Source organism: Salvelinus alpinus, chromosome 10 (genome assembly GCF_045679555.1).
Source record: "Salvelinus alpinus chromosome 10, SLU_Salpinus.1, whole genome shotgun sequence".
Taxonomy (NCBI): Eukaryota; Metazoa; Chordata; class Actinopteri; order Salmoniformes; family Salmonidae; genus Salvelinus; species Salvelinus alpinus.
In genome coordinates, this window is record NC_092095.1 from 64672683 (window position 1) to 64686403 (window position 13721).

General features: G+C 45.2%; 1 protein-coding gene across 1 annotated transcript; it reads right to left on the reverse strand.

Moving 5' to 3' along the window:
* Nucleotides 1-2591: 2591 nt before the first annotated feature.
* On the reverse strand, nucleotides 2592-6724 carry LOC139532969 (DBH-like monooxygenase protein 2 homolog). The gene is made up of 8 exons (XM_071331113.1): nucleotides 6433-6724; nucleotides 5502-5648; nucleotides 4585-4737; nucleotides 4210-4307; nucleotides 3985-4165; nucleotides 3723-3825; nucleotides 3356-3522; nucleotides 2592-2914 (listed from the first exon to the last, which is right to left on the reverse strand). Exons 1-8 carry the CDS (start codon nucleotides 6595-6597, stop codon nucleotides 2819-2821), a joined length of 1110 nt encoding a protein of 369 aa, XP_071187214.1. The 5' UTR covers nucleotides 6598-6724; the 3' UTR covers nucleotides 2592-2818.
* Between the last annotated feature and the right edge of the window lie 6997 nt (nucleotides 6725-13721).

Below are 13721 nucleotides of genomic sequence, written 5' to 3' on the forward strand. Positions count from 1 at the left end.
GCGTAGAAAAGGCGTATATTTTGGATTCTGGTGGGGGTACGACAGTTGAACTAAACTCGAGGCATTTATAGGCCCGAGATATATTCTCCAAGAATCAAATGGTGATACCATTTTAAAATAAAGGATTCTAGCGTTAAAAGTTCCGGTTCTCAGATTTTGCCGTCAATAAAAATCTGCATCAATTCTGTGCATCATAAAAACAATATAAATTATAGTTCATATTACAATTGATAACTACAGCAGGAAAGCTAAAGACAATCACTTAAAATAAATGTAAGGGCTGGAACAAGTTCATGACTGTAAAGGAAAGAAATAGCCTACTGTTAAATATTTTAAAAAGGAAATCAGTGACTGTATAATTTACTTGTGGCATTCTTCAAGGATGGAACGTGTTTAAGCAGTACAATCAAAATTAGACTGCACAGAAAATTCTCAAAACTCATAAGGCCATAGAATCAAAAATGAGTTTGAACAAAGAGCTATGGCAGCAAGGGTTGGACTTCTACTGTGGTCAAGAAGCTTAAGGTGGGACGCCTGAACACTACAGCACAAACATTCAACTGTACATATTGCAGTGTTATTGGGTCCATAAAGCCAAACTAGTACCTAGCCAGCCAGTCTACGCATAAATAAATATAAAAACTCAGTGCAATAGCATGACAGGCTTCGTGGTCTACTTCCACAAGGATTATTATAGCCTAAATGACATGGTAAGACATTTAACATAAATCATAGGAAGACGTCAATGGATTTCTTACATCATGAATAAACATAAGTTGACACTTTCTACTATTGCATGGGAGACTCATTTTGAAGACATTCAGCCTTCTGAACCAGAAGCTATTGTTGCCGGTTAACTCTTCACAGACCCAGTCCAGTTGGATCACTCCTGCAACTCTTCACAGACCCAGTCCAGTTGGATCACTCCTGCAACTCGTCACAGACCCAGTCCAGTTGGATCACTCCTGCAACTCGTCACAGACCCAGTCCAGTTGGATCACTCCGGCAACTCGTCACAGACCCAGTCCAGTTGGATCACTCCGGCAACTCGTCACAGACCCAGTCCAGTTGGATCACTCCGGCAACTCACGGAAGGGGTAGCCATCATGTTGAGGATGCTTCCCTCATATATGGTGTAGTTATTCTGGAGGAGCAGAATAAACAGTAGGTTTGGATGTTGTAACATTGTCATTGAGTGGCTGCTGACATGTTCGTTGCTGATTAACCCGATCTGAGGGACCTTCTTCATTGTGGCCTCATGCACAGCAATGGACGCCTGGTCCCAAGCTTTAGTCTTCAACATCTCCACAATACCTCTGTGGGGCACAGACATTATGGTTTACATAGTCTGGACTATCCACTGAACCAACCAGACAGTTCACGTCGAGAAACAGATTATTTTTCCCCACCTTTATTTAACCAGGTAACCACAAGTCAACACATGTCAGAGTCACCTTTGGCATCAATTACAGCTGAGAGTCCTTCTGTCTAAGAGATTCACACCTGGATTGTGCAACATTAGCCTATTATCCTTTTCAAACTGCTGTTAAATTGGTTGTTGATTATTGTTGACAAACATTCAGGTCTTGCCATAAATGTAAGTCAAAACTGCCACTCAGGAACAATCACTGGCTTCTTAGTAAGCAACTGCAATGTAGATTTGTCCTTGTGTTTTAGGTTATTGTCCTGCTGTAAGGTGAATTCATCTCCCAGTGTCTGGTGGAAAGCAGACAAGCTCGTCATCTAGGATTTTGCCTGTGCTTAGCTACATTCACTTTCTTTATCCTGAAAAACTCGTTGCAAACAGGATGCATGTTTTGGAATATTCCTGTACAGGCTTCCTTTTCACTGTCGGTATTGTGGATTAACTACAATGTTGATCCATCACAGCCATTTTATTTAACGAGGCAAGTCCGTTAAGAACAAATTCTTATTTACAATGACAGTCTACCAGAAGGCCTCCTGCAGGGACAGGGATCAAATAAAAAACATTAATCTCCAACTGTTTTAAAGTCACCATTGGCCTCATGGTGAAATCCCTGAGCGTTTTCCCCCCCTCTACGGCAATCAAGTTAGGAAGGACACCTGCATCCTCATAGTGACATGCCAGCCAACGCGTAATAAATAACTTCATGGGCCAAGGGATATTCACAGTCTGCTTGTGCCCATCTACAAATAGGTGCCCTTTGCAAGGCATTGGAAAACCTCTCTGGTCTTTGTGATGAAATATTTTTTGCAATGCAGTGCTCGACTGAGGGACCTTACAGACAATTGTATGATTGGTGTACAGAAAGTCATTCAAAAATCAGGTTAAACACTATTCCATGCAACTTATGTTACTTGTTAAATGTACTCCTGAATATATTAAGGCTAGCAATAACAAAGGGATTTAATACATGACTCAAGACATTTCAGCTAGTCATTTTTAATTACATTTCTAAAAACATGATTCCACTTAAACATTATGGGGCATTGTGTGTAGGCCAGTTACAAACATTCAGGCTGTAACAAGAAACTGTTGAAAAAGTTCAGGGGTGTTCTGAAGGCACTGTCGCTAGGCTCAACAAGTCTATTATTCTTCTGGCTTCAGCGCTATTAGTGATGTTTGACAAGTCACCAATCCTGACATCTGTGATGTTGTAGACAACCACCATTACTTGTTAACACAAGCTGCATATGAAACTGCATGTGATCCACTTCCATTTCCTGGCTGCGTCATGAAAAGTTGTGCAGCAGAAAATTGTTCACGTGGGTCTACATTGGTCATAAAGACTGGCATATGAGGAACAATATCCCATGATCATATGTTTGAGTGGCCTCACCTGAAGAGTCCAACTCTCACCTTCCTCCCAGCCAGGTGAGTGTGCAGCATGATAAAGATCACAGAGAGGTCAGGGACAGGGTCAGGCAGGATCTAGGGGGGACAGAAAGTAGTGTCATATCACAGATCGGTCAGGAGCAGGCAGGATCTGGGGGGGGCATAAAGTAGTGTCATATCACAGATCGGTCAGGAGCAGGCAGGATCTGGGGGGGGGGCATAAAGTAGTGTCATATCACAGAGCGGTCAGGAGCAGGCAGGATCTGGGGGGGCAGAAAGTAGTGTCATATCACAGATCGGTCAGGAGCAGGCAGGATCTGGGGGGGCAGAAAGTAGTGTCATATCACAGAGCGGTCAGGAGCAGGCAGGATCTGGGGGGGGGGGCAGAAAGTGGTGTTAAAACGCAGACCACTACCAATGGTATAACAGAAAGGAAAGAGTAATCATTCCATATTCTTTCTTCTAAAAGACTGCATGTCTGCTTTACAATGTCATCATCCCTTCACCTCATTGGAGGTCAAAGGCCACTGAACGTACATCTGAGAAGTGCGATGTGTTGCAGAGGCCGTAGCTTCTGAAGGCAGAGGCGGTGGGAGGGATGGCGTAGCCCCAGCTGGGCACCATTATGCTGCATCTGATGCCCACATCATGCTGTCTGAGCTGGTCTGTGTAGTACATCCTCATGCCAGAGCTATCCCTCCGGCCTGCAGGGGGAGACAGTGATGAGGGCTTTAGATGATGGCCTTATTCAAGATAAATCCTGGAGAACCTCAGGGTGTACAGGCCTTGTTTTAGTCAACTAGCACACTAGGTTCACCTAATCATCAAGACTGGCGCAGGGTAAGCCCAGTGATCCTATAGCAGTGGTTTGGAAAATTCTAATGACTAGCTAGTGAAATGTTACCCGTTTCCTGGGCCAGATTGTTGTAGTGAATTTCCAGCCTGTAGAACTCATCATAATCGTGTCCTCCAATAGGGATGCCAGCGTTTTCTGGAAGCTCGAAAGCCTGGAATGAAGACGTAGGGAAAGCTCAGACTAACGTGGGTGTTCATGCATTAATGTCTCCAGTCTCTGGGGGCGGCAGGTAGCCTAGTAAAGAGAGTTGTGCAAGTAATCAAAAGGTCCGTGGCACTGATAAGTGTCTGCTAAATGAATTAAATGTCACCAGTCCTCCCACGGCCCAGACAGCCACCACTTTGAAGCAGTCTGCCCATGGCCCTCCCGTGTAGCATCGTTGATCTGAATCACAGATAAGGGGCAGCATGTGGTGGACCAGGTCCAGGTTCTTGATCACCGGCTCCACCTGAGACATCAAGAGATGGAGCAGGGAAGAGATTTCAGACCAACTACTAAATTGTAGTCATTGTATAATTATTAGACCATGAAACGCGAGTGGTCATTTACCCGATACACATGATGTTTCCCATTGAGCTTTGGCATCTTCATGACCTTGCAGTTGTAGTATGTATGTTCAGCAGGGACAATAAACTGCAATGGAGGAACTACTGTGTTAATACAATCCGTGTGGCCAGTCCATTCTGTTCTAGTCACATGTTGTAGGATAAGGATACTAAATTAAATTTTATTGGTCACATGGTTAGCAGATTTTATTGTGAGTAGTGAAATGCTTGTATCTACCTCCCGTATAACCAATATTAATTCAATCTGACCCCACTTCAAGAATAAAGAGCGACTTCAAACTAAAAGTCCTGCTGTGCCTGATCTAGAGACATGCTCCTGCTACAGGATGTGAGGTCATTCTTACATGGTCCATAACAAAGTCCAGATAGTTGGTGTTCCGGGGGCTGGATCTGGGCATGAACTTCAGCAGGTTCACCTCCTTGGTCTCCCTTGTTCTGGAATGGTACTCGATGTCATCAGTTTTCCCGTAGGCATAGATCAGCTTCACTGGACTGTCCTATGAGAGGGATAGAATACCTCCAGTCACAATACATACAAGCACAGGTGAACAAAAATGACAGGTTGACTACGTGAAGAAAAAGCCTCAAATGCAGGAGACACTAACTACATAATGTTGAGACATTAAAAGTTACACCCCATTGTCTTTATTGATGTCTTTTACCCCCTTTTTCATGATATACAAGGGGGTAGTTATGATCTTGTCTCATCACCACAACGGGCTCAGGAGAGGCGAAGGTTGAGTCATATGTCCTCCGAAACATGACCCACCACGCTGCTTCTTAACCCGGAAGCCAGTCGCACCAATGCTATTTTCACTTAGATTTGTGAATCCTCTGGGAACCATATAGGGTTAGGACAGTTCTAACGTTTGCTGGCCTCCGTATTTAAGCCATTGTTTTAAATCACTGATTTGTGGTAATTAAATTTAAGTGACAATAATCAGTAGGTGGATGTAAATGAGGCTCCAGAGAAACCGGCATTGAACCTCAGGAATGGCCATAGGTGCAGATCCCATTTCTCAGGGGTGAGAGCTACTTTTTGGCCTCTTGGGGAATGATACTTTGACCCACCCTCACAGCCAACCTTTGCTCCATTTAGGGAAAAGGGGAACAATTCTCAAAACAGGCTTTAGGTTGTATAGATATTTTTAAACAAACCTTGTGAATAGAAAGTCTATGACAAGGGAACATGATTGTCCTCTCCGATCCTGAACACTTTCAGCACATATTACTTGTTAAGAGTCTGAAACAGTTGACTCACGGTGATGTGGAAGTCTTCCTGGTCACATGACTGGATGGACCTCCAGAAGGTCATGGTGGTTTGACCATCTGCCTCAATCAGGGACAGGAAGGTGTAGCTCTGTTTCTCATCCACCAGGGGAAACCCATTCCCTGTGGCATGATAATCCTGAAGGAGGAACACACACTGATGTTACCTGGACTCTTTATAGAACTTAATTAAGAGTTGTAATAATGTTTTATTATACTTCATTGTTGTGGAGTTTCCATCGCTTCTTTAAAACTTGAACACATAATAATGGCAGCAAACACATGGACATGTTTGATGTATTTGATACCATTCCACTTTTCTCCCCCAGCCATTAACACAAGCCAGAACCTCTAGAGCTTAAATCAATCATTATGTTTTATTATACTTCCATGTTGTGGAGTTTCCATCCCTTGTCTAAAACATTCATATGTAACTTTGGGCTTGTAAGAAATTGTAAATGATACTGGCAACTTGTTTTAACAACTTCTCAACACAAGCTATACTTGACACAACATGCACCCATCCCCCTCTATACCCCCACACTTCGTACCCTTATAATAACCACAGACCCACACACACTCCCCTCCCCCATGAACAGGCCCCTGCTAAAACAAACGCACATGCATTCTGCTCGAGGTTGAGACTCTAAGACAAAGAACTATGTTAAGAGCCAATGGAACGTCGACATCAGGCCCGGACAGGACTACCCACGACCCAGATCGACCAATCGGAAGGCCAGACTACAAGATCAACCTACTTTATTTGTTGCATATATAATCAGCACAAAATGTTTAGAGGTCTCTTTTCCGACGATTCCATACGAGTCAGACAGAAGGGGCCGTGCTGCACGATTTCAAAGATATCATTACCTGTGAATAAACTGCCTTATTATACAAATATCCACCTCGTCCTATGTCTCAACTTGATCTCCTGTCTCCAGTAAATGTTTTATCAACAGGCTCAACCCGAATCCCACCCAGCCAGTGGTTTTCACGGTCAGCTGGAACGTGATAGTGTCCTGGACATCACTGAACCCCCACTTCAAGTTGACGTTGTTCTCCGGGTCAAGGTGCGCCATGAAGGGCATACGGGTGTCCTGCTGTGCCCCGGTCCCTGGAGTCTAAGCCAGGAGCAGGGAGAAAAATATATGGATCATACTCAGTCACCCAGTTAGACCCCGAGACCTCGACCCGCTGAGCGACAAACACTCCTAAAGAAACAGCTATCTACGGCACACCGCTTTGCTTCTGCTCGCCACTGACCGAATACCCGTATCTACTTGCGTTCTAAATAGTATGCTTTTTAGGTATTTAGGTAATATAGTTAGTGAAATTGCGAAAATTGAGGCCAGATGTGTTTGAATAAGAGAAGCGGGGAGGGCTATACAAAATGCACAAATAGCGGGAAACAGGGCAATCGTGTCTCCCTTCTCTGATTAGCAGCTATTGCCAAAAGCAAGTGGGGTGCGTTTAGTTCGATTCAATGTTTGCTACGTTGCATGACGGTTTGTACTGAAAGAAACGTGAGTATCTTAGTATCCAGCTGCAGCCCCGCAGCAGCCTGTGACTAAACTAGCCTGTCACAAACTAGCCTGTCACTACAACTTCACTTTTTCTTGCTCCCTTTCATTTACTCCTTTCCTAGCTTCCTTTCCTTCTTCCTTTTCTTTAATCACTATTGGCTGTGGTTAATCCCTACCACATTAACTCCTTTCCTCACTCCCTTTCCTTATTTCCTAGCTCCCTTTCTTTTCCTCCTTTCCTTGCTCCCTTTCCTCATTTCTTAGCTTCCTTTCCTCCTTTCCTAATTTCCTTTCCTAGCACAATTTCCTCTCCTCCTTCCTTTTCCCCCTTTCATTGTTTCCTTGCTCCCTTTCATTTTCTCCTTTCCTTTCCTTTACTGTCTACTGCCCGTAGTTAATCCCTACCACATACATTCGTTCATTTTCCTACAGCCTGCCTCTTCCTCTGATTAGCTGATTATAAACTGTTGTCAAACACACCTGGGTCTCAATTTGCCTACTGTACAATTGTCTATATCCTCACACCCAAAAAGCCTACTATTTAAAACGCTAGTATGGGCATTTGGACATGGCCAGTCAGTGAGTGTGAATCAGAATCGTAGCGGTTCTCCTTAGCTATCTGTTTATCTGCTTAGCCGTAGCTATCTGTTTATCTGCTTAGCCGTAGCTAGCTGTTTATCTGCTTAGCCGTAGCTATCTGTTTATCTGCTTAGCCGTAGCTATCTGTTTATCTGCTTAGTCTTGGCTAGCTGTTTATCTGCTTAGCCGTAGCTATCTGTTTATCTGCTTAGCCGTAGCTAGCTGTTTATCTGCTTAGCCGTAGCTATCTGTTTATCTGCTTAGCCGTAGCTATCTGTTTATCTGCTTAGCCGTAGCTAGCTGTTTATCTGCTTAGCCGTAGCTAGCTGTTTATCTGCTTAGCCGTAGCTAGCTGTTTATCTGCTTAGCCGTAGCTATCTGTTTATCTGCTTAGCCGTAGCTAGCTGTTTATCTGCTTAGCCGTAGCTAGCTGTTTGTTTGGGAACATTTGTCTCTCTCAGCGGGTCGAGTTCTCAGTCTCACGTTCTTTTTATGGGTGACAAACAGCATGATTCCTCTCCCTGCTCCTGGCTTGGACTCCAGGGACAGCAGGACACCCTTATGCCATTCATGGAGTAACTTGAAGCGGACAACAATGTCATCCAGAAGTGGGGGTTAAGTGAGGTCGAGGGCACCATCACGCTCCAGCTGTCAGTCAAGACCACTGGCTGGGTGGGATTCGAGATGAACCCAAATGGAGGCATGGCTGGAGCGGATTTCGTCATTGGATGGGTCGGACCAAAATGGCAACTACTTCAACGTATCTAATCCATTAACTCTGTAATCATTACTATTAGACACAACAGTATCAGTGCTAATGTTTTGTTGGTTTTCACTTGGGAGTAGCTATATTGTACATCTAGGTTTTAGAAATAGTTCTATTGTAGGTCCAGGTCTTAGCAGTAGTTCTATTGTAGGTCCAGGTCTTAGCAGTAGTTCTATTGTAGGTCTAGGTCTTAGCAGTAGTGATATTGTAGGTCTAGGTCATAGCAGAATTGATATTGTAGGTCTAGGTCTTAGCAGTAATGATATTGTAGGTCTAGGTCTTAGCAGTAGTGATATTGTAGGTCTAGGTCTTAACAGTAGTGATATTGTAGGTCTAGGTCTTAACAGTAGTGATATTGTAGGTCTAGGTCTTAGCAGTAGTGATATTTTAGGTCTAGGTCTTAGCAGTAGTTATATTGTAGGTCTAGGTCTTAGCAGTAGTGATATTTTAGGTCTAGGTCTTAACAGTAGTGATATTTTAGGTCTAGGTCTTAGCAGTAGTGATATTTTAGGTCTAGGTCTTAGCAGTAGTGATATTTTAGGTCTAGGTCTTAGCAGTAGTGATATTGTAGGTCTAGGTCTTAGCAGTAGTGATATTGTAGGTCTAGGTCTTAGCAGTAGTTATATTGTAGGTCTAGGTCTTAGTAGACTCAGGTTTTCTGGGTCTCTATGTTTTTTGGTTGGATACGTTTTTCAATTTCTTTATCAGGTTTTTGCATTCTTCATCAAACCATTTGTCATTGTTGTTAATTTTCTTAGGTTTTTTGTTTGACATTTTTAGATGTTATAGGGAAGCTGAGAGGTCAAATATACTGTTTAGGTTTTCTACTGCCAAGTTTACACCTTCACTATTAGAGTGGAATGTTTTGTCCAGGAAGTTGTCTTGAAGGAATTTGTTGTTGTCTAATAGTTTTTGGTAGATTTCCACACCACTTTCCTTCCATCTATAGTATATAGCATTTCTTAATAAACTCAGTAAAAAAAGAAACGTCCTCACTGTCAACGGCATTTATTTTCAGCAAACTTATTAACACGTGTAAATATTTGTATGAACATAACAAGATTCAACAACTGAGACATAAACTGAACAAGTTCCACAGACATGTGACTAACTAGCCAGGACCTCTCCTAAACAGGTGTTCTACTCCACTAGCCAGCACCTTTCCTAAACAGGTGTTCTACTCCTCTAGCCAGCACCTCTCCTAAACAGGTGTTCTACTCCTCTAGCCAGCACCTCTCCTAAACAGGTGTTCTACTCCGCTAGCCAGCACCTCTCCTAAACAGGTGTTCTACTCCGCTAGCCAGCACCTCTCCTAAACAGGTGTTCTACTCCTCTTGCCAGCACCTCTACTAAACAGGTGTTCTACTCCGCTAGCCAGCACCTCTACTAAACAGGTGTTCTACTCCGCTGGCCAGCACCTCTACTAAACAGGTGTTCTACTCCGCTAGCCAGCACCTCTCCTAAACAGGTGTTCTACTCCGCTAGCCAGCACCTCTACTAAACAGGTGTTCTACTCCGCTAGCCAGCACCTCTCCTAAACAGGTGTTCTCCTCCGCTAGCCAGCACCTCTCCTAAACAGGTGTTCTACTCCGCTAGCCAGCACCTCTACTAAACAGGTGTTCTACTCCGCTAGCCAGCACCTCTCCTAAACAGGTGTTCTACTCCGCTAGCCAGCACCTCTACCTAACAGGTGTTCTACTCCGCTAGCCAGCACCTCTACTAAACAGGTGTTCTACTCCGCTAGCCAGCACCTCTACTAAACAGGTGTTCTACTCCGCTAGCCAGCACCTCTACTAAACAGGTGTTCTACTCCGCTAGCCAGCACCTCTACTAAACAGGTGTTCTACTCCGCTAGCCAGCACCTCTACTAAACAGGTGTTCTACTCTGCTAGCCAGCACCTCTCCTAAACAGGTGTTCTACTCCGCTAGCCAGCACCTCTACTAAACAGGTGTTCTACTCCGCTAGCCAGCACCTCTACTAAACAGGTGTTCTACTCTGCTAGCCAGCACCTCTCCTAAACAGGTGTTCTACTCCTCTTGCCAGCACCTCTACTAAACAGGTGTTCTACTCTGCTAGCCAGCACCTCTCCTAAACAGGTGTTCTACTCCGCTAGCCAGCACCTCTACTAAACAGGTGTTCTACTCTGCTAGCCAGCACCTCTCCTAAACAGGTGTTCTACTCCTCTTGCCAGCACCTCTACTAAACAGGTGTTCTACTCTGCTAGCCAGCACCTCTCCTAAACAGGTGTTCTACTCCTCTTGCCAGCACCTCTCCTAAACAGGTGTTCTACTCCGCTAGCCAGCACCTCTCCTAAACAGGTGTTCTACTCCTCTAGCCAGCACCTCTCCTAAACAGGTGTTCTACTCCTCTTGCCAGCACCTCTACTAAACAGGTGTTCTACTCTGCTAGCCAGCACCTCTCCTAAACAGGTGTTCTACTCCTCTTGCCAGCACCTCTCCTAAACAGGTGTTCTACTCCGCTAGCCAGCACCTCTCCTAAACAGGTGTTCTACTCCTCTAGCCAGCACCTCTCCTAAACAGGTGTTCTACTCCGCTAGCCAGCACCTCTCCTAAACAGGTGTTCTACTCCTCTAGCCAGCACCTCTCCTAACAGGTGTCCTACTCCGCTAGCCAGCACCTCTACTAAACAGGTGTTCTACTCCTCTAGCCAGCACCTCTACTAAACAGGTGTTCTACTCCGCTAGCCAGCACCTCTCCTAACAGGTGTTCTACTCCGCTAGCCAGCACCTCTACTAAACAGGTGTTCTACTCCGCTAGCCAGCACCTCTACTAACAGGTGTTCTACTCCGCTAGCCAGCACCTCTACTAAACAGGTGTTCTACTCCTCTTGCCAGCACCTCTCCTAAACAGGTGTTCTACTCCGCTAGCCAGCACCTCTCCTAAACAGGTGTTCTACTCCTCTAGCCAGCACCTCTCCTAAACAGGTGTTCTACTCCGCTAGCCAGCACCTCTCCTAAACAGGTGTTCTACTCCTCTAGCCAGCACCTCTCCTAACAGGTGTCCTACTCCGCTAGCCAGCACCTCTACTAAACAGGTGTTCTACTCCTCTAGCCAGCACCTCTACTAAACAGGTGTTCTACTCCGCTAGCCAGCACCTCTCCTAACAGGTGTTCTACTCCGCTAGCCAGCACCTCTACTAAACAGGTGTTCTACTCCGCTAGCCAGCACCTCTACTAAACAGGTGTTCTACTCCGCTAGCCAGCACCTCTACTAACAGGTGTTCTACTCCGCTAGCCAGCACCTCTCCTAACAGGTGTTCTACTCCGCTAGCCAGCACCTCTCCTAAACAGGTGTTCTACTCCGCTAGCCAGCACCTCTCCTAAACAGGTGTTCTACTCCGCTAGCCAGCACCTCTCCTAAACAGGTGTTCTACTCCTCTTGCCAGCACCTCTACTAAACAGGTGTTCTACTCTGCTAGCCAGCACCTCTCCTAAACAGGTGTTCTACTCCTCTTGCCAGCACCTCTCCTAAACAGGTGTTCTACTCCGCTAGCCAGCACCTCTCCTAAACAGGTGTTCTACTCCTCTAGCCAGCACCTCTCCTAAACAGGTGTTCTACTCCTCTTGCCAGCACCTCTACTAAACAGGTGTTCTACTCTGCTAGCCAGCACCTCTCCTAAACAGGTGTTCTACTCCTCTTGCCAGCACCTCTCCTAAACAGGTGTTCTACTCCGCTAGCCAGCACCTCTCCTAAACAGGTGTTCTACTCCTCTAGCCAGCACCTCTCCTAAACAGGTGTTCTACTCCGCTAGCCAGCACCTCTCCTAAACAGGTGTTCTACTCCTCTAGCCAGCACCTCTCCTAACAGGTGTCCTACTCCGCTAGCCAGCACCTCTACTAAACAGGTGTTCTACTCCTCTAGCCAGCACCTCTACTAAACAGGTGTTCTACTCCGCTAGCCAGCACCTCTCCTAACAGGTGTTCTACTCCGCTAGCCAGCACCTCTACTAAACAGGTGTTCTACTCCGCTAGCCAGCACCTCTACTAACAGGTGTTCTACTCCGCTAGCCAGCACCTCTACTAAACAGGTGTTCTACTCCTCTTGCCAGCACCTCTCCTAAACAGGTGTTCTACTCCGCTAGCCAGCACCTCTCCTAAACAGGTGTTCTACTCCGCTAGCCAGCACCTCTACTAAACAGGTGTTCTACTCCTCTAGCCAGCACCTCTACTAAACAGGTGTTCTACTCCGCTAGCCAGCACCTCTCCTAACAGGTGTTCTACTCCGCTAGCCAGCACCTCTACTAAACAGGTGTTCTACTCCGCTAGCCAGCACCTCTACTAAACAGGTGTTCTACTCCGCTAGCCAGCACCTCTACTAACAGGTGTTCTACTCCGCTAGCCAGCACCTCTCCTAACAGGTGTTCTACTCCGCTAGCCAGCACCTCTCCTAAACAGGTGTTCTACTCCGCTAGCCAGCACCTCTCCTAAACAGGTGTTCTACTCCGCTAGCCAGCACCTCTACTAAACAGGTGTGTTTCTTCCTCCTCTAGATGAACCTTATCAACCGGCCACCTGGTCCACGATCATCTTCTCATTATGCATCCTAGTATGGCACATTCATCTTTGTACTCTGCACATCCTCATATGCACCTGCCTCTTTTCATGTACATATTTCCCCCACCGCTCAGCATCCTGTAAAATAGTTTTTTATTTATATATCTCTACATACATACTTTATAACGTAGCTTAGTTTTCATAGTGAAGTTTGTAGGTCCTACCTTACAGTGTAGATAGTGTACATACCGCATGTGGATTTGTGTAAGCTCTGCTTCTACGTACAGTATGTTGTCTGTATCCTGTTTATCAGCTCTGCTTCTACGTACAGTATGCTGTCTGTATCCTGTTTATCAGCTCTGCTTCTACGTACAGTATGCTGTCTGTATCCTGTTTATCAGCTCTGCTTCTACGTACAGTATGCTGTCTGTATCCTGTTTATCAGCTCTGCTTCTACGTACAGTATGCTGTCTGTATCCTGTTTATCAGCTCTGCTTCTACGTACAGTATGCTGTCTGTATCCTGTTTATCAGCTCTGCTTCTACGTACAGTATGCTGTCTGTATCCTGTTTATCAGCTCTGCTTCTACGTACAGTATGTTGTCTGTATCCTGTTTATCAGCTCTGCTTCTACGTACAGTATGTTGTCTGTATATCAGGTTTATCTTCTGCCTGTATATTCTGTTTATTGTGGCAGCACCATTTCACCAAGTCAAATTCCTTTATATACAAATGTATTTGGCGATTAAAGGTGATTCTGATCTTCTACAGTTTACAGGACAGGACTCTTATTTTGAAAGATATAAAATCACGTGACCCAGAATCGCTTTA